This window comes from Thalassophryne amazonica, unplaced genomic scaffold, assembly GCF_902500255.1.
Source record: "Thalassophryne amazonica unplaced genomic scaffold, fThaAma1.1, whole genome shotgun sequence".
Classification (NCBI taxonomy): domain Eukaryota; kingdom Metazoa; phylum Chordata; class Actinopteri; order Batrachoidiformes; family Batrachoididae; genus Thalassophryne; species Thalassophryne amazonica.
The window spans coordinates 533,896-552,548 of NW_022986243.1; the positions used below are offsets into that span (position 1 = coordinate 533,896).

The window sequence follows — 18,653 nt, forward strand, 5'->3', positions numbered from 1 at the left end:
CAACAGGTGGATGACACAGACTGCTGTCAGACGGCCATAAAAGGCGCTGAAGACTGCCCGATGCCCAAACGTCTGGATGGCAAACACCGGACTGGAGTGGGAGGGAGTGCTGTTATTCTCACGCGCACGCGTGGGGCTGCAGTTGTCACTCAGCCTTGTGTGTGTGTATGTGCGTGTGCTTGCATAACGCTGCATGAGCCACTAAGCGCATGTGTGCCACTGGACAGCTTTGCTGAAAGTTTGCTGGCAGTGTGCCATGCTGTCCCCTGCATCAGACGGAGCCTTTTAAGGGAACTTTAATTTCTTTTTTGCTCATTTAAGCAGCACAATGCAACTCTGGACCCCGCGATGATTGGATGATCACATGGGATTTATTTTTTATTTTGGGTGAGAAGATTTTAACCACAGGCTGCGGTCCGGCTCCACGTCCACGTCCGAGCTCTGAAACACTCCTGGACTGCTGTTGGAGGTGATATTCATGTTTATTCATGCTGTCGTGGCCTTACCCAACAGTTCCGTGTCATATCTCCTACAGAGTTAGAAGGTGCTCGTATATTACAACCCCTGACAGAATTGGGTGAGTCCATATTTTTTTCCCTCTGCTTGGTCTAAAAAAGTAACCGTTACTGACTGCCACAATTTTTTTTCCTGATTTCTTATAGTGTTTCTTAAAGCCAGAAAGTTGCCATTTGAAATGACTTTAGTTTTGTGTCATGTCTGTGATCTGCTTTTTTTCTACAAAATTAAACAACTGAATGAACATCCTCCGAGGCCGGTGATTCCATAATTTTTGCCAGGGGTTGTACATGGGTGAGATTGATGCAACTCTGAGCCTGACATGTGCACTGATGCCTTACTGTGCACCACAGAGAGGCGCAGCTGCCCATGTTATATACAGTTATAATAGAATTTTCCACTTTATTTTCATTTATATAGTGCCAAATTACAACAAAGTTGCCTCAAGGCGCTTTGTAAGGTCTAACCTTACCAACCATTTCATTTACTTTTTTTAAGTGGAGAAATGGAATATTTTTTAATACATTGAAAAAAATGAAAAAAAAAATATAATGTTGTCATTATAGGGTGTTGTGAGTTGATTAGATGAAGGAACCTCAAGCAGACCAGATTCAAAGGGGTGACCCTCTGCTTGGGCCATGCTACAGACACAAATTACAGAACAATTCACAAAACAAACATACAGGAAATGTTGCCGGTGCACAGGAGGTATTCAGAAACAGACACCACACCCATATCTGGATGGAGCCACACCTGAAACAGAGACAAGAAAACAGAGTCAGGCATCAGAAAGACACAAATACAGTATAATTTGTCAGCATTAAGCAACAAAAAAAACAGAAAAAATACTAAGGTGATCGCCGGCCACTAGCCATAAGCTTCACTAAAATACCCAGAATTCAGATAAAGTCGAGGCCGTGGCCCACTCTGTTTACTAATAAAATTAATTAAAAGGGTAAAAAGCATAGTAACATATTATGCCTTTATGTTGCCATATAAAAGGGAAAATAAGTGCATCTATGTCTGTATGTGTATATGTCCTTTCTTTAGCCTTTACCACTTCTTTTTTTTTCAGTCCATGTCCTTTTTCTCCACTCTACCTTTTCTACTCTCTCTACTTTCTGTTTGAGTGAACTCAAAATGCAGACACAAACCATGATAGTGGTGCAATAATAAATGAGTTCATTTCCCATTAAATGAGGAGAGCAGTCCAAAAATATGGAGCGGTCCAAACATCAGGTATTAGGGAGAGGAGTTACATGGCTGCAGCGAGAGGAGAAAAGACAAAGATAAGTGATGAATGAGACCACATGCAAGGTAATGAGGAGACAAACCCAAGAATAATCCATCAATGAAAGGAGAGGTGTGACAAACCTAAATTGTGGCACATAGTGAGACATCACATGACAAGTGTGTGATGAACAAAGGTGCAAAGTTTGCATTTAAACCAAAAATTTTGAACATGTTCAAACATGGTATGAGTTTAATGGACCTTCCTGTGCAGCACTCCAACTGCCCTGAGCCATTCATGAGCCCTGTGTGAGCCCGTCACTATTTAAGGGCATTATGCCATATTGGTGTGGTGACTGAGCAGCAAGTAACTGACACTGAATCCTGATTTATGTGACCCTTGCAAGCAGTTGTGGGCACAGCTAACCAAAATGTTTGCTTTGATAACCGCTAATCAGCTAACTGAAAAGTTGTCTTTTATAACACTAAACCGATAAACCACCCAAAAAAATTATTGGAAGCTACAGTTAACTACTAACCAGTAACTTTCAGCATTGTCTCTGGTACACTCTCAGCTACTGACAATCCGATTTTGGCTTTAAACACCGTCAACACTTCTGATCGAATCAAAGGTGATCACAAGCCAAAGCACAGCCAATGAGTCAGTGCTTCTGTCTTTGTGTGCCCTGCCCACTGCTGTAGGGAAGCGTCATTTACCTTGACAGCATACAGTGGTCCAGCCGTGAGGTAGACGTCTTGAAAAGGAAAGCAGGTTTGACTTATTTATTCACTTTATATTGCGGCAAGTCACAACAGTTGCCTCAAGTCGCTTCACACAAAACAATTCAGAAAACAAATTAAAATGAATAAAAGATTACAAAGCATAGGAAAAGAGTAAAGAAGTAAAAAGCAGAGTAACATAATATGCCAGTATGTAATATACCATCCAGTAGATGGCAGTGTTCTATGCATTTTGACCCATCTTCTGGATAGCAGTGTGAATGACGCCTGGTTATATCACATGGCTGTTGCTACCTGGCTGAATCACAACTTAAACAAAATTTTCAGTTTTGCAAAAGCCTTTTTATTAATACATGAAAAAAGACATATTTTACAAATACACATTTATTTGTAAAAACCAACACACGTAAAATTTTGTGTTGGTTAAATGTATCAACCGACCATGTTGTATGGCTGGGGGGCCTGGCTGCCTTTTTGTTTCTGTCTTTTGTTTTTCCTTCCAGGTGGCTTGCATTTGGGACTGAGTGGCTGTGTAGCTGAGTTTATCAGGACCTCACCCTGATCACCTGAGGCTGATCACCTGCGGCTCGTCAGGACTCACAGCTGTGGTGCATCTACATGGATTGGAACATGGTGGCATTTAAGACTGGAGTACACAGTGTGTATTTGCCAGAGACTCGACCTTGTGACCAGACGGGTGAGATCGTCGTCTCAAGAGCCATCTCATCATCAGTGGATGCAGAGAACGTCCAGATTTGATGCATGGTCTGTGAAAGAGGAGGGGGTGAGGTCTCACGCTCGTCAGCACACTTCCTGAGGTACGTTAGATTTGTGACTAACATTTATACAGTCAGTAAATGTGGTGTCCCTCACACCTTTATTATATTGAGCTGTATGTAGTCGCTTAATCAGCTTCCACTGCTGTGGAGTTTTGTGAACAGGGTGTTCTATGCCTGCAGGGTGGGAAGCTGATTTGCAATTAAGCCAGGAAGTGTTTGCTGTTTGTACACCTTTGAGTGGTCTCTCTGTGTGTTGAGTGTGGACTCACATAAGGATTCCTTCTTTCACAGACTCGGTTTGTCGCGGCCACCTGGGGGGTGTCGGCGGGGTCCTTGGGTCCGAACTGGTTCTGGCTCCGGACCGTTTTGTGCTGCTGGGAGCACACCGCAAATCCGCCACGCCAGACCGCGCACTTATTTGTTTGTATTTTTTCACAGCACTGTTATGTTCATTAAACTCTGTTATCCTTTGTACCGTGCTCTGCTTATTTTATACTGGGTCCTTCAAACGCTGGTCGGTTCTCCGGGCTGCGTCCGACACATAACAGACCAGTGATCACAGGCTTAGTTTACTCATAATGCATGTAGCGCGATGGCCTCGATTAGACCTGATTAAATAGAATATATTAATCCTCTCCCAAAAAAAGCCACTGGGACAGAGACTGTGTTTCCACCTCAGTGGAGAAATTCCTAAGTCATCTGGAGATCTTCAGATAAGTTTTGGAGACATTCTCCCATGGTCCAGCACTGACTTCCAGAGAAAAACAAGGTTGTAATTCATGAACTGCATGACATGATAATGGCTTAACATCAGAATCTGAGCTTCTCCAGCACAGGAGAACCCAAACCTTTATGGTCAAGATAAGACAGGACCTTTCCTCATCCGGGGGGGACCCTTTCCCCACGACCAGATGGGCCGTAAATCATAGATTCTTCACAACTAACTTTTATCTTGAGTAAAACAAAGAGAAGACCTTTGGTTTGAAATAAGAATTTACATCAGTATGTCTCTCATTTATACCTAGACTTATAATGTTGTTGCATTGATTATTCAAATGAAATGCTTTGCATGTAGTCATTCCATTTATTGATGTGCTCATGTTAACTGATGTGTGTGTGTGTGTGTGACCTTTCTGCAGAATATAATATGCTGATGTTGAAGTACTCTGTTTATCCAAAGGATGTGTTTAAATGTCTCGTAATAATGTGTTCATTTGGGTGCCTTAGAACAAATAGTATTTCAAATTAATTAATGTGTTTAAATAGTTGAATCATTTCTGCCTGCTCTAAGACATGAAGTGTCTGTGAGATCACACACCCTCAATGGGCGGAGTTTAGTGACAAAAGTCCCCCTTTAAAAGTTAGAACAGAGTCTTTCTCTGCCCTTCTCCCCTGCTCAGCACTCTGCTTTTCCTCTGCTCTTTCTCTCTTCTTTGCAAATGCTTAATTTTATTTTGGGCCAAGAGCCATTGCTAAGCTAAGCTACCACGTGGCATTTATTCATTCATTCTTTACTTTTGGGACAAACTCACAGTTTAACCTGACGCTTTTAAGGTGCGTCAAGCTTTTGAATTTTTAAGAGAACTTCCAAGCTTGTTATATGGCTGGGGGGGCCTGGCTGCCGGTTTGTTTCTGTCTTTTGGTTTTCCTCCCAGGTGGCGTGCATTTGGGACTGAGTGGCTGTGTTGCTGAGGCTGTCAGGACTTCACCCTGATCACCTGCGACTCGTCAGGACTCACAGCTGTGGTGCATCTGGATGGATTGGAACATGTTGGCATTTAAGACTGGAGTGCACAGTGTGTATTTGCCAGAGACTCGACCTTGTGACCAGACGGGTGAGATCGTCGTCTCGGGAGCCATCTCATCAGCAGCGGATGCTGAGAACGTCCAGGTTTGATGCACAGTCTGTGAAAGAGGAGGGGGTGAGGTTTCATGCTCGTCAGCACACTTCCTGAGGTACGTTAGATTGTGTGACTAACAGTTATACAGTCAGTAAATGTGGTGTCCCTCACACCTTATTGTATTGAGCTGTTTGTTAGTCATGTATCAGCTTCCACTGCAGTGGAGTTTTGTGAACTGGATGTTCCATGCCTGCAGGTTGGGAAGCTGATCAGTAATCAAGCCAGGAAGTGTTTGCTGTTTGTACACCTTTAAGTGTTCTGTGTGTAGAGTGTGGACTCACATAATGGTTCCTTCTTTCACAGACTCGGTTGTTGCGGCCACCTGGGGGGTGTCGGCGGGGTCCTTGGGTCCGAAACAGCTTCTGGCTCCAGACCGTTAGCGCTGCTGGGAGCGCACCACGCCAGGCCGCACCTTTTTGTTATTATCACTGTTATGTATTAAATTCAGTTAGCCTTTGTACCGTGCTCTGCTTATTTCATACTGGGTCCTTCAAACGCTGGTCGGTTCTCCGAGCTGCGTCCGACACATAACAGTAGTCTCTGGCCAAACATCACGGACCCAGCGGTAGCAGAGACGGTAACGCGCCGGGAAGGCGGCAGCAGACGTTCAGTGGTTATCCGGATCAGTTGCGGGGCTCTCCGCCCGGAAGGTGCGTGTTTGAGAACCCATTACTGGATACTGATTTGTGCTCTCTTGCAGCCGTGTTCCTGTGTTGTGCCTTATCCGTGGGTCGTGGTGGAGTGTGACTGGCGACGGCTTCGCGTCACACTCCGACCGGATAAGAGGTTTAAACGGGAGCTGCAAGAGTGCGTTTGTAATGGGTTCACGCGCACGGCGGAGCTCTGTTAGCACGGGTCGCTGGGCTTCCTGTGTTACAGTCGTAGCCCCGTTTCCCCGGACAAAGGTAACTACTGCGTCTGTTGTTTCAGCTCCGGCGTTATTTAGTTGAGCACATTTTGGTTGTGTGTTGCACTCAGCTGCGCACATAAAAGCAGCTCGTTTGTTTTTTCTGTCGCCAAAGGGGTTTTTTTGTTTTTAGCACTCTGGCTCCCCCTTGTGGTGACTGAATCACGTTACCGTCAAGCTCTTGAGTAGGAACAGGTGTGTTCCATTTGGTTGAGCTTGACGGTATAACTCACTGATTTGTTTTGTGTTAGTTCATTTTGTGTGGGTGTTGTTTGAGTTGGTTTTTGTGTGGGATTTTATTTTTTGTTTTCCACTATTTGTCTGGGGTTGTGACCCTGCAGCCTGTCTGAAAACGAACAAAACAAGACAAAAAAAAAAAAAAAAAAAAAAGGGGACCCAAACAACTGTGTGTTGGTCTGTTTGTTTTTCCTTTTATTTTTTTTTGTTTCACTTCCCCAGGGTTAGATGGAACGGTCCCCTGGGGGGTGATGGGGTGGTACTTGGGTTGTTTTTTCTCTTTTTGTTTTTTGTTATGCCCTCTCTTCTCCTCTGACTCCAGCCGGGTGTGCCGTGGTGTCGGCATTGCTGGAGGGGTGCAGTTGGGTTGTGCTGGGCGTTTCCCAGGTAGCCTCTGCACCCGGGAGGGGAGGGGGGGGTTTGGGGTATCTTTTTGTTTCCCCCCCCCCCCAGTTTCTGCCCTCAGGGTTTGACTGTGGTGTCCTCTGGGGGGGAAAGGGCTGTAGGCCCATCTAGCCATGGACGGCCGGGGCTGGGTCCATTGGTCATGAGGGGAGGCGTCTCCTGGGGTTGACGAGTGGTCCTCTGGGAGGCGCTGGTAGTCCCCGTGGGTGACGTTGGATCCCAGAGGGACCTCGGTCGTGGTTATTACTCCTGGAGCTGGCGGGAGGCCCTCTGGGGGGTGTTGGTCCCTACATGTCGTTTGGGGGGGAGGAGGGGGGGGTGTTGTAGCATTTTTGTTTGTGAGCTCCAGTTTGGGTTTTTCTTTTCTCCCCTTCCCTGGGGTTTGATGGAACGGTCCTCTGGGGGGGGGGGGGGGGGGTATTTTGGCATTTTTGTTTGTAGGCTTGGGTTTGGGTTGTTTTTCCTTTCTCCCCTTCCCTGGGGTTTGATGGGACGGTCCCCTGGGGAGGGGGTGGTGTTTTGGTTGTTTGTGTTTTGTTTTATGACTAATTACACGTTTGGATAAAGGCTGACCGCACAGGTGTAGGAACTCCTGGCCACACCTGTGCTACGAGACTGTCAGAAACAAGGGCAAAGATGCAGCCAGTTCAACCAGTCTGTTGGAGGATGAACGCAGACACGGTTTCCAGCCATGGTCCCTGGAGGGGGGTGTTTCTCCTGGGCCAGGTGTGTGTGGTCGCCGGGAGGCTTCCCGTGAGGGTGGGGTACTGTTATATGGCTGGGGGGGCCTGGCTGCCGGTTTGTTTCTGTCTTTTGGTTTTCCTCCCAGGTGGCGTGCATTTGGGACTGAGTGGCTGTGTTGCTGAGGCTGTCAGGACCTCACCCTGATCACCTGCGACTCGTCAGGACTCACAGCTGTGGTGCATCTGGATGGATTGGAACATGTTGGCATTTAAGACTGGAGTGCACAGTGTGTATTTGCCAGAGACTCGACCTTGTGACCAGACGGGTGAGATCGTCGTCTCGGGAGCCATCTCATCAGCAGCGGATGCTGAGAACGTCCAGGTTTGATGCACAGTCTGTGAAAGAGGAGGGGGTGAGGTTTCACGCTCGTCAGCACACTTCCTGAGGTACGTTAGATTTTGTGACTAACAGTTATACAGTCAGTAAATGTGGTGTCCCTCACACCTTATTGTATTGAGCTGTTTGTTAGTCATGTATCAGCTTCCACTGCAGTGGAGTTTTGTGAACTGGATGTTCCATGCCTGCAGGTTGGGAAGCTGATCAGTAATCAAGCCAGGTGTGGTTCCTCCCACAGTTTCCTGTACTGCTGTGGTTCCTCCCACAAGTACCTGTACCGGTGCGGTTGGTCCCACAGTTCCCTGTACCGGTGTGGTTCCACCCAGAGTTCCCTCTAGCGCTGTGGTTCCTCCCACAGTTCCCTGTACTGTTGTGGTTGGTCCCACAGTTGTCTGTCTTGTTGTGGTTCCTCCCACAGTTCCCTGTACGGGTGTGGTTGGTCCCACAGTTCACTGTACTGTTGTGGTTCGTCCCACAGTACCGTGTACTTGTGTGGTTGGTTCCACAGTTCCCTGAAATGTTGTGGTTTGTCCCACGGTTCCCTGTACTGGTGTGGTTCCTCCTACAGGTCCCTGTACTGGTGTGGTTCCTTTCTCAGTTCCCTATACTGGTGTGGTTGGTCTCACAGTTCTCTGTGCTGTTGTGCTTGGTACCACAGTTCACTGTACTGTTGTTGTTCATCCCATAGTTCTGTGTACTGGTGTGGTTCCTCCTACAGGTCCCTGTACTGGTGTGGTTCCTTTCTCAGTTCCCTATACTGGTGTGGTTGGTCCCACAGTTCCCTGTACTGTTGTGGTTCCTCCCACATTTCCCTGTACTAGTGTGGTTCATCCCACAGTTCCCTGTACTAGTGTGGTTCATCCCACAGTTCCCTGTACTGTTGTGGTTGGCCTCATACTTGTACTACAATTCTAGAATAGAATTTAAAATTCTTCTTCTTACTTATAAGGTTTTGAATAATCAGGTCCCATCTTATCTTAGGGACCTCGTAGTACCATATCACCCCAATAGAGCGCTTCGCTCTCAGACTGCAGGCTTACTTGTAGTTCCTAGGGTTTGTAAGAGTAGAATGGGAGGCAGAGCCTTCAGCTTTCAGGCTCCTCTCCTGTGGAACCAGCTCCCAATTCAGATCAGGGAGACAGACACCCTCTCTACTTTAAGATTAGGCTTAAAACTTTCCTTTTTGCTAAAGCTTATAGTTAGGGCTGGATCAGGTGACCCTGAACCATCCCTTAGTTATGCTGCTATAGACTTAGACTACTGGGGGGTTCCCATGATGCACTGAGTGTTTCTTTCTCTTTTTGCTCTGTATGCACCACTCTGCATTTAATCATTAGTGATTGATCTCTGCTGCACAGCATGTCTTTTTCCTGGTTCTCTCCCTCAGCCCCAACCAGTCCCAGCAGAAGACTGCCCCTCCCTGAGCCTGGTTCTGCTGGAGGTTTCTTCCTGTTAAAAGGGAGTTTTTCCTTCCCACTGTCGCCAAGTGCTTGCTCACAGGGGGTCGTTTTGACCGTTGGGGTTTTTACGTAATTATTGTATGGCCTTGCCTTACAATATAAAGCACCTTGGGGCAACTGTTTGTTGTGATTTGGCGCTATATAAAAAATTGATTGATTGATTGATTGTATTGTTGTGGTTCCTACCACAGTTCCCTGTACTGTTGTGGTTGGTACCATAGTTGTCTGTATTGTTGTGGTTCCTACCACGGTTTCCTGTACTGCTGTGGTTGGTCCCACAGGTACCTTTACTGGTGTGGTTGGTCCCACAATTCCCTGTACCGGTGTGGTTCCTTTCTCAGTTCCCTGTACTGGTGTGGTTGGCCCCACAGTTCTCTGTGCTGTTGTGCTTGGTTCCACAGTTCGCTGTACTGTTGTGGTTGGTCCCACAGTTCCCTGAACTGTTGTCGTTCGTTCCATACTTCTGTGTACTGGTGTGGTTCCTCACACAGTTGGAAGTACTGTTGTGGTTTATCCCACAGTTCTCTGTGTTGTTGTGGTTGGTCCCACAGTTCCTTGTACTGCTGTGGTTCCTCCCATAATTCCCTGAACCGATGTGGTTGGTCCCATAGTTCCCTGCACTGGTGTGTTTCATTTCACAGTTCCTTGTACTGCTGTGGTTCCTCCCACAGGTACTTGTACTGGTGTTGTTTGTCCCACAGTACCCTGTTCTGGTGTTGTTCCACCCACAGTTCCTTCTACCGATGTTGTTCCTCCCACAGTTCCCTGTACTGGTGTGGTTGGTCCCACAGTTCCCTGTACTGTTGTGGTTCCTCCCATAATTCCCTGAACCGATGTGGTTGGTCCCACAGTTCCCTGTACTGTTGTGGTTCCTCCCACATTTCACTGTACTAGTGTGGTTCATCCCACAGTTCCCTGTACTGGTGTTGTTCCTCCCACATCTCCCTGTATTGGTGTGGTTCATCCCACAGTTCCCTGTACTAGTGTGGTTCCTCCTACAGTTCCATGTACTGTTGTCATTGGCCCCACAGTTCCCTGTACTGTTGTGGTTCCTCCCACAGTTCCCTGTAATGTTGTGGTTGGTACCATAGTTGTCTGTATTGTTGTCGTTCCTACCACAGTTTCCTGTACTGCTGTGGTTGGTCCCACAGGTACCTTTACTGCTGTGGTTGGTCCCACAGGTACCTTTACTGGTGTGGTTGGTCCCACAGTTCCCTGTACTGGTGTGGTTCCTCCCACAGTTCCCTGTACAGATGTGGTTGGTCCCACAGTTTCCTGTACTGGTGTGGTTCCTTTCCCAGTTCCCTGTACTGGTGTGTTTGGTCCCACAGTTCCCTGTACTGTGGTGGTTCGTCCCACAGTTCCCTCTACCGCTGTGGTTCCTCCCACAGTTCCCTGTACGGGTGTGGCTCCTTTCCCAGTTCCCTGTACTGGTGAGTTTGGTCCCACAGTTCCCTGTACTGTTGTGGTTCCTTTCCCAGTTCCCTGTACTGGTGAGTTTGGTCCCACAGTTCCTTGTACTGTTGTGGTTCGTCCCACAGTTCCCTGTACTTGCGTGGTTGGTTCCACAGTTCCCTCAAATGTTGTGGTTGGTCCCACGGTTCCCTGTACTGGTGTGATTGGTACCATAGTTGGCTGTATTGTTGTGGTTCCTACCACAGTCCCCTGTACTGTTGTGGTTGGTACCATAGTTGTCTGTATTGTTGTGGTTCCTACCACAGTTTCCTGTACTGCTGTGGTTGGTCCCACAGGTACCTTTACTGGTGTGGTTGGTCCCACAATTCCCTGTACCGGTGTGGTTCCTTTCTCAGTTCCCTGTACTGGTGTGGTTGGCCCCACAGTTCTGTGTGCTGTTGTGCTTGGTTCCACAGTTCCCTGTACTGTTGTCGTTCGTCCCATACTTCTGTGTACTGGTGTGGTTCCTCACACAGTTGGAAGTACTGTTGTGGTTTATCCCACAGTTCTCTGTATTGTTGTGGTTGGTCCCACAGTTCCTTGTACTGCTGTGGTTCCTCCCACAGGTACTTGTACTGGTGTTGTTTGTCCCACAGTACCCTGTTCTGGTGTTGTTCCACCCACAGTTCCCTCTACCGATGTTGTTCCTCCCACAGTTCCCTGTACTGGTGTGGTTGGTCCCACAGTTCCCTGTACTGTTGTGGTTCCTCCCATAATTCCCTGAACCTTTGTGGTTGGTCCCATAGTTCCCTGCACTGGTGTGTTTCATTTCACAGTTCCCTGTACTGTTGTGGTTCCTCCCACATTTCATTGTACTAGTGTGGTTCATCCCACAGTTCCCTGTACTGGTGTTGTTCCTCCCACATCTCCCTGTATTGGTGTGGTTCATCCCACAGTTCCCTGTACTAGTGTGGTTCCTCCTACAGTTCCATGTACTGTTGTCATTGGCCCCACAGTTTCCTGTACTGTTGTGGTTCCTCCCACAGTTCCCTGTATTGTTGTGGTTGGTCCCATAGTTCCTTGTACTGCTGTGGTTCCTCCCACAGGTACTTGTACTGGTGTGGTTGGTCCCACAGTTCCCTGTTCTGGTGTGGTTCCACCCACAGTTCCCTGTACTGTTATGGTTCCTCCCACAATTTTCTGAACCGGTGTGGTTGGTCCCACAGTTCCCTGTACTGTTGTGGTTCCTCCCACATTTCCCTGTACTAGTGTGGTTCATCCCACAGTTCCCTGTACTGTTGTGGTTGGTCCCACAGTTCCCTATAGTGTTGTGGTTGGTACCATAATTGTCTGTACTGTTGTGGTTCCTCCCACATTTTCCTGTACTGCTGTGGTTAGTCCCACAGATACCTTTACTGGTGTGGTTGGTTCCACAATTCCCTGTACCAGTGTGGTTGGTTCCACAATTCCCTGTACCAGTGTGGTTGGTCCCACAGTTCCCTGTACTGGTGTGGTTCCACCCACAGTTCCCTCTACCTCTGTTGTTCCTCCCACAGTTCCCTGTACGGGTGTGTTTGGTCCCACAGTTCCCTGTACTGTTGTAGTTCGTCCCACAGTTCCCTGTACTGTTGTGGTTCCTCCCACAGTTCCCTGAACCACTGTGGTTGGTCCCACAGTTCCTGTACTGGTGTGGTTCCTTTCACAGTTCCCTGTCCTGTTGTGGTTCCTCCCACAGTTTCCAGTACTGTTGTCCTTCGTCCCATAGTTCCGTGTATTGTTGTGGTTCATCCCACAGTTGGCAGTACTGTTGTGGTTTATCCCACATGCGCTGTACTGTTGTGGTTCCTCCCACATTTTCCTGTACTGCTGTGGTTAGTCCCACAGGTACCTGTACCAGTGTGGTTGGTCCCACAGTTCCCTGTACTGGTGTGGTTCCACCCACAGTTCCCTCTACCTCTGTTGTTCCTCCCACAGTTCCCTGTACGGGTGTGTTTGGTCCCACAGTTCCCTGTACTGTTGTGGTTGTCCCACAGTTCCATGTATTGTTGTGGTTGGTCCCACAGTTCCCTGTACTGTTGTTGATGTCCCACAGTTCCTTGTACTGTTGTGGTTGTCCCACAGTTCCATATATTGTTGTGGTTGTCCCACAGTTCCCTGTACTGTTGTTGATGTCCCACGGTTCCCTGTACTGTTGTGGTTGTCCCACAGTTCCATGTATTGTTGTGGTTGTTCCCACAGTTCCCTGTACTGTTGTTGATGTCCCACAGTTCCCTGTACTGGTGTGATTAGACCCACAGTTCCCTGTACTGTTGTTGATGTCCCACAGTTCCTTGTACTGTTGTGGTTGGTCCCACAGTTCCATGTATTGTTGTGGTTGGTCCCACAGTTCCCTGTACTGTTGTTGATGTCCCACAGTTCCCTGTACTGTTGTGGTTGTCCCACAGTTCCCTGTACTGTTGTGGTTGGTCCCACAGGTCCCTGTACTGTTGTTGATGTCCCACAGTTCCCTGTACTGTTGTGGTTGGTCCCACAGTTCCCTGTACTGTTGTGGTTGGTCCCACAGTTCCCTGTACTGGTGTGATTAGTCCCACAGTTCCCTGTACTGTTGTTGATGTCCCACAGTTCCCTGTGCTGTTGTGGTTGGTCCCACAGTTCCCTGTACTGTTGTGGTTGGTCCCACAGTTCCCTGTACTGTTGTTGATGTCCCACAGTTCCATGTACTGTTGTGGTTGGTCCCACAGTTCCCTGTACTGTTGTGGTTGGTCCCACAGTTCCCTGTACTGGTGTGATTAGTCCCACAGTTCCCTGTACTGTTGTTGATGTCCCACAGTTCCCTGTACTGTTGTGGTTGGTCCCACAGTTCCCTGTACTGTTGTGGTTGGTCCCACAGTTCCCTGTACTGGTGTGATTAGTCCCACAGTTCCCTGTACTGTTGTTGATGTCCCACAGTTCCCTGTACTGTTGTGGTTGGTCCCACAGTTCCCTGTACTGTTGTGGTTGGTCCCACAGTTCCCTGTACTGGTGTGATTAGTCCCACAGTTCCCTGTACTGTTGTTGATGTCCCACAGTTCCCTGTACTGTTGTGGTTGGTCCCACAGTTCCCTGTATTGTTGTGGTTGGTCCCACAGTTCCAGGTGTGTAACCCTGTAGGTCAGATCAGGTGAGTTGATGATATTCATGGATTTTGTCCTGCAGGTGATCATCAACAACGCAGCAGGAAACTTCATCTGTCCGTCTGAGCGTCTGTCTGCAAACGGCTGGAGGAGCGTCACCGACATCGTCCTCAACGGGACGGCGTTTGTAACTTTGGAGCTCGGAAAAAGACTCATCCAGAGCCGGAGAGGTTCAGTATCCATGACGTCAGAGTTAGATAAGACTTTATTGATCTCACAGTGGAGAAATTCAGGTTACGTCAGCTCTTAATAAACACAAGATGAGTGCAAGTTGAAGAAAATGTGCATCAAATAGCGTGTGCAAGATAAAGCAATTATAATAATACTTGTAACAATACAATAAAATAAGAAAATGAAGTAGAAATTAAATATATGCATATATATATATATATATATATATATATATATACATAATTATTGTATGGCCTTGCCTTACAATATAAAGCGCCTTGGGGCAACTGTTTGTTGTGATTTGGCGCTATATAAAAAAATTGATTGACTGATTGATTGATATATATATATATATATATATATATATATATATATATATATATATATATATATACGAGGTCTATTAGAAAAGTATCTGACCTTTTTATTTTTTGCAAAAACCATATGGATTTGAATCACGTGTGATTGCATCAGCCAAGCGTGAACCTTCGTGCGCATGCGTGAGTTTTTTCATGCCTGTCGGTTGGGTCATTCACATGTGAGCAGGCTTTGTGTGAGCACTGGTCCACCCCTCTCGTCTATTTTTTATTGCAAATAAATGTCTGAACGATTTGGAGCTTTGCTGCATCAATTTTTTTCCAGAAACTGTGAGAGACCTCCAGGTGGACACCGTTCGAAAAATTAATATGGCATTCAGGGACGATTTTATGGGGATTAAACAGATTACGGGGTGTTACTGCCGCTTTAAGGACGGCCCACAACTGCTGAGAGCGCGGCGCTCCCAGCCCCCATCGACAGGCTGACACCCCACTGAAACAACCAGATCATTTCCAACGTGAAGGCTTTGTTGATCCGGGACCTCGTCTGACTTTCACAAAAAGGCAGAAGATGTGGACATCAGCACTTCTTCGGCACATTCCACCGTTACAGGAGTTTTTTTCATGGAAAAAGAAGTGGAGGGACGCGCCACGGAGCCGTTCATTATGCGGCACAAAACCACCTCCATGCTGGTCTCACGGGACAGCTTTCAGGTGGATTTCAGACGGATTCCGGTTGCTTTCCAGTCGTGTGAATATTCGATTGTGATTGTGCATGAGCTGGACATGCCCCAACATGTCCCGTGAGGCTTCATCACAGCGTTTCTTTGCGCCATGCAGCTCCGCCGCGATGCACGGAACTCCTCCGCACGTCTGTCTTAATGTGCCGAAAAAGTGCTGATGTCCACGTCTTTTCACAATTCCTGTGCTAGTCAGATGACATACCGGATCAAGACAGCGTCCAGTTTAAAAATGAATGGCACATTTCACTGTTACAGGAGTTTTTGTCATGGAAAGAGAAGCGGCTCCACCGCGCGTCGCAGCGGAGCTGCAAGGCGCAAAGAAACGCTGTGATGAAGCCTCACGGGACATGTTCTGGTATGTCCAGCTCATGCACAATCACAATCGGATATTCACACGACTGGAAAGCAACCGGAATCCGTCTGAAATCCACCTGAAAGCCGTCCTGTGAGACCAACACCGAGGTGGTTTTGTGCCGTGTAATGAACGGCTCCGTGGCGCGTCCCTCCGCTTTTCTTTCCATGAAAAAAACTCCTGTAATGGTGGAATGTGCCGAAAAAGTGCTGATGTCCACGCCTTCTGCCTTTTTGTGAAAGTCAGACGAGGTCCCGGATCAACAAAGCCTTCACGTTGGAAATGATCTGGTTGTTTCAGTGGGGTGTCAGCCTGTCGATGGGGGCTGGGAGTGCACCGCGCTCTCAGCAGTTGTGGGCAGTCCTTAAAGCGGCAGTAACACTCCGTAATCTGTTTAATCCCCATAAAATCGTCCCTGAAAGCCATATTAATTTTTCGAACGGTGTCCACCTGGAGGTTTCTCACAGTTTCTGGAAAAAAATTGATGCAGCAAAGCTCCAAATTGTTCAGACATTTATTCACAATAAAAAATAGACGAGAGGGGTGGACCAGTGCTCACACAAAGCCTGCTCACAGGCGAATGATGCAACCGACAGGCATGAAAAAACTCACACATGTGCACGAGGGTTCAAGCTTGTCTGATGCAATCACACGTGATTCAAATCCATATGGTTTTTTAAAAAAATAATAAGGTCGGATACTTTTCTAATAGACCTCATATATATACTCAACAAAAATATAAACGCAACACTTTTGGTTTTGCTCCCATTTTGTATGAGATGAACTCAAAGATCTAAAACTTTTTCCACATACACAATATCACCATTTCCCTCAAATATTGTTCACAAACCAGTCTAAATCTGTGATAGTGAGCACTTCTCCTTTGCTGAGATAATCCATCCCACCTCACAGGTGTGCCATATCAAGATGCTGATTAGACACCATGATTAGTGCACAGGTGTGCCTTAGACTGCCCACAATAAAAGGCCACTCTGAAAGGTGCAGTTTTATCACACAGCACAATGCCACAGATGTCGCAAGATTTGAGGGAGCGTGCAATTGACATGCTGACAGCAGGAATGTCAACCAGAGCTGTTGCTCGTGTACTGAATGTTCATTTCTCTACCATAAGCCGTCTCCAAAGGCATTTCAGAGAATTTGGCAGTACATCCAACCAGCCTCACAACCGCAGACCACGTGTAACCACACCAGCCCAGGACCTCCACATCCAGCATGTTCACCTCCAAGATCGTCTGAGACCAGCCACTCGGACAGCTGCTGAAACAATCGGTTTGCATAACCAAAGAATTTCTGCACAAACTGTCAGAAACCGTCTCAGGGAAGCTCATCTGCATGCTCGTCGTCCTCATCGGGGTCTCGACCTGACTCCAGTTCGTCGTCGTAACCGACTTGAGTGGGCAAATGCTCACATTCGCTGGCGTTTGGCACGTTGGAGAGGTGTTCTCTTCACGGATGAATCCCGGTTCACACTGTCCAGGGCAGATGGCAGACAGCGTGTGTGGCATCGTGTGGGTGAGCGGTTTTCTGATGTCAATGTTGTGGATCGAGTGGCCCATGGTGGCGGTGGGGTTATGGTATGGGCAGGCGTCTGTTATGGACGAAGAACACAGGTGCATTTTATTGATGGCATTTTGAATGCACAGAGATACCGTGACGAGATCCTGAGGCCCATTGTTGTGCCATACATCCAAGAACATCACCTCATGTTGCAGCAGGATAATGCACGGCCCCATGTTGCAAGGATCTGTACACAATTCCACAGGCCACAATTGACAACCTGATCAACTCTATGCGAAGGAGATGTGTTGCACTGCATGAGGCAAATGGTGGTCACACCAGATACTGACTGGTATCCCCCCCAATAAAACAAAACTGCACCTTTCAGAGTGGCCTTTTATTGTGGGCAGTCTAAGGCACACCTGTGCACTAATCATGGTGTCTAATCAGCATCTTGATATGGCACACCTGTGAGGTGGGATGGATTATCTCAGCAAAGGAGAAGTGCTCACTGTCACAGATTTAGACTGGTTTGTGAACAATATTTGAGGGAAATGGTGATATTGTGTATGTGTGTATATATATATAGATAGATAGATAGATAGTTTTTATCGATGTTGGTGTGTTGTTTTTATCTATGGTGTTTTATTGTTGCTTGTTTTCTTTTTTAATGTTGGTGTTTATTGCATTGTTTTTAATAAATGTTTGTTTTATTAATGTTGGTGTTTGTTGCGTTGGTTTTATCAATGTTGTTTGTTTTGTTTATCAATGTTGGTGATTGTTGCATTGTTTTTATTGACGTGTTTGTTTTGCTTTTTTAATGTTGGTGTTGTGTTTTGTTTTCTCAATGTGGGTGTTTGTTGCATTGTTTTTATTGGTGTTGTGTTTTGTTTTATCAATGTTGGTGTTTGTTGCATTGTTTTTATTGGTGTTTTGTTTTATCGATGTTGGTGTTTGTTGCATTGTTTTTAATTGATGTTGTGTTTTGTTTTATCAATGTTGGTGTTTGTTGCATTGTTTTTATTGGTGTTGTGTTTTGTTTTATCGATTTTGGTGTTTGTTGCATTGTTTTTAATTGATGTTGTGTTGTGTTTTGTTTTATCGATGTTGGTGTTGTGTTTTGGTTTATCAATGTGGGTGTTTGTTACATTGTTTTTGTTGGTGTTGTGTTTTGTTTTATTGATGTTGGTGTTTTTTGTATTGTTTTTAATTGATGTGTTGTTTTGTTTTATCGATGTTGGTGTTGTGTTTTGGTTTATCAATGTGGGTGTTTGTTGCATTGTTTTTATTGGTGGTGTGTTTTGTTTTATTGATTTTGGTGTTTGTTGCATTGTTTTTAATTGATGTTGTGTTGTGTTTTGTTTTATCAATGTTGGTGATTATTGCATTGTTTTTATTGGTGTTGTGTATTGTTTTATCAATGTTGGTGTTTGTTGCATTGTTTTTATAGGTGTTGTGTTTTGTTTTATTATAGAGGTGCACCGATCGATCGGGCACTGATCATTATCGGCCGATCACGCCTTGATCGGTTTGAACGGTGATCTGCAAAATGCGCCGAACAAAAGGACTGATCACAACAGTGCAGGCAGTAGCGCAGGGAGCGGTTGGTCCTGTCATGACAAGCCCAGCCAAGAGCATGTGTAGTTTCAAAATGGCTTCGCCGGTCTGGACTTTTTTTGCGGCGTCAAAAACAGACACTAAATTTGTTATTTGCAACACTTGCGACAA

The 18,653-nt window shown here is 46.5% G+C and overlaps 1 protein-coding gene across 1 annotated transcript in view; it reads left to right on the top strand.

Moving 5' to 3' along the window:
* Positions 1 to 18,653, top strand: part of decr1 (2,4-dienoyl CoA reductase 1, mitochondrial) — a 178,379-nt gene that overhangs the window by 51,729 nt on the left and 107,997 nt on the right. The window contains exon 5 of the mRNA XM_034165307.1: positions 13,847 to 13,994. Coding sequence (XP_034021198.1) covers positions 13,847 to 13,994 — 148 coding nt within the window. The remainder of the gene's footprint in view (positions 1 to 13,846; positions 13,995 to 18,653) is intronic.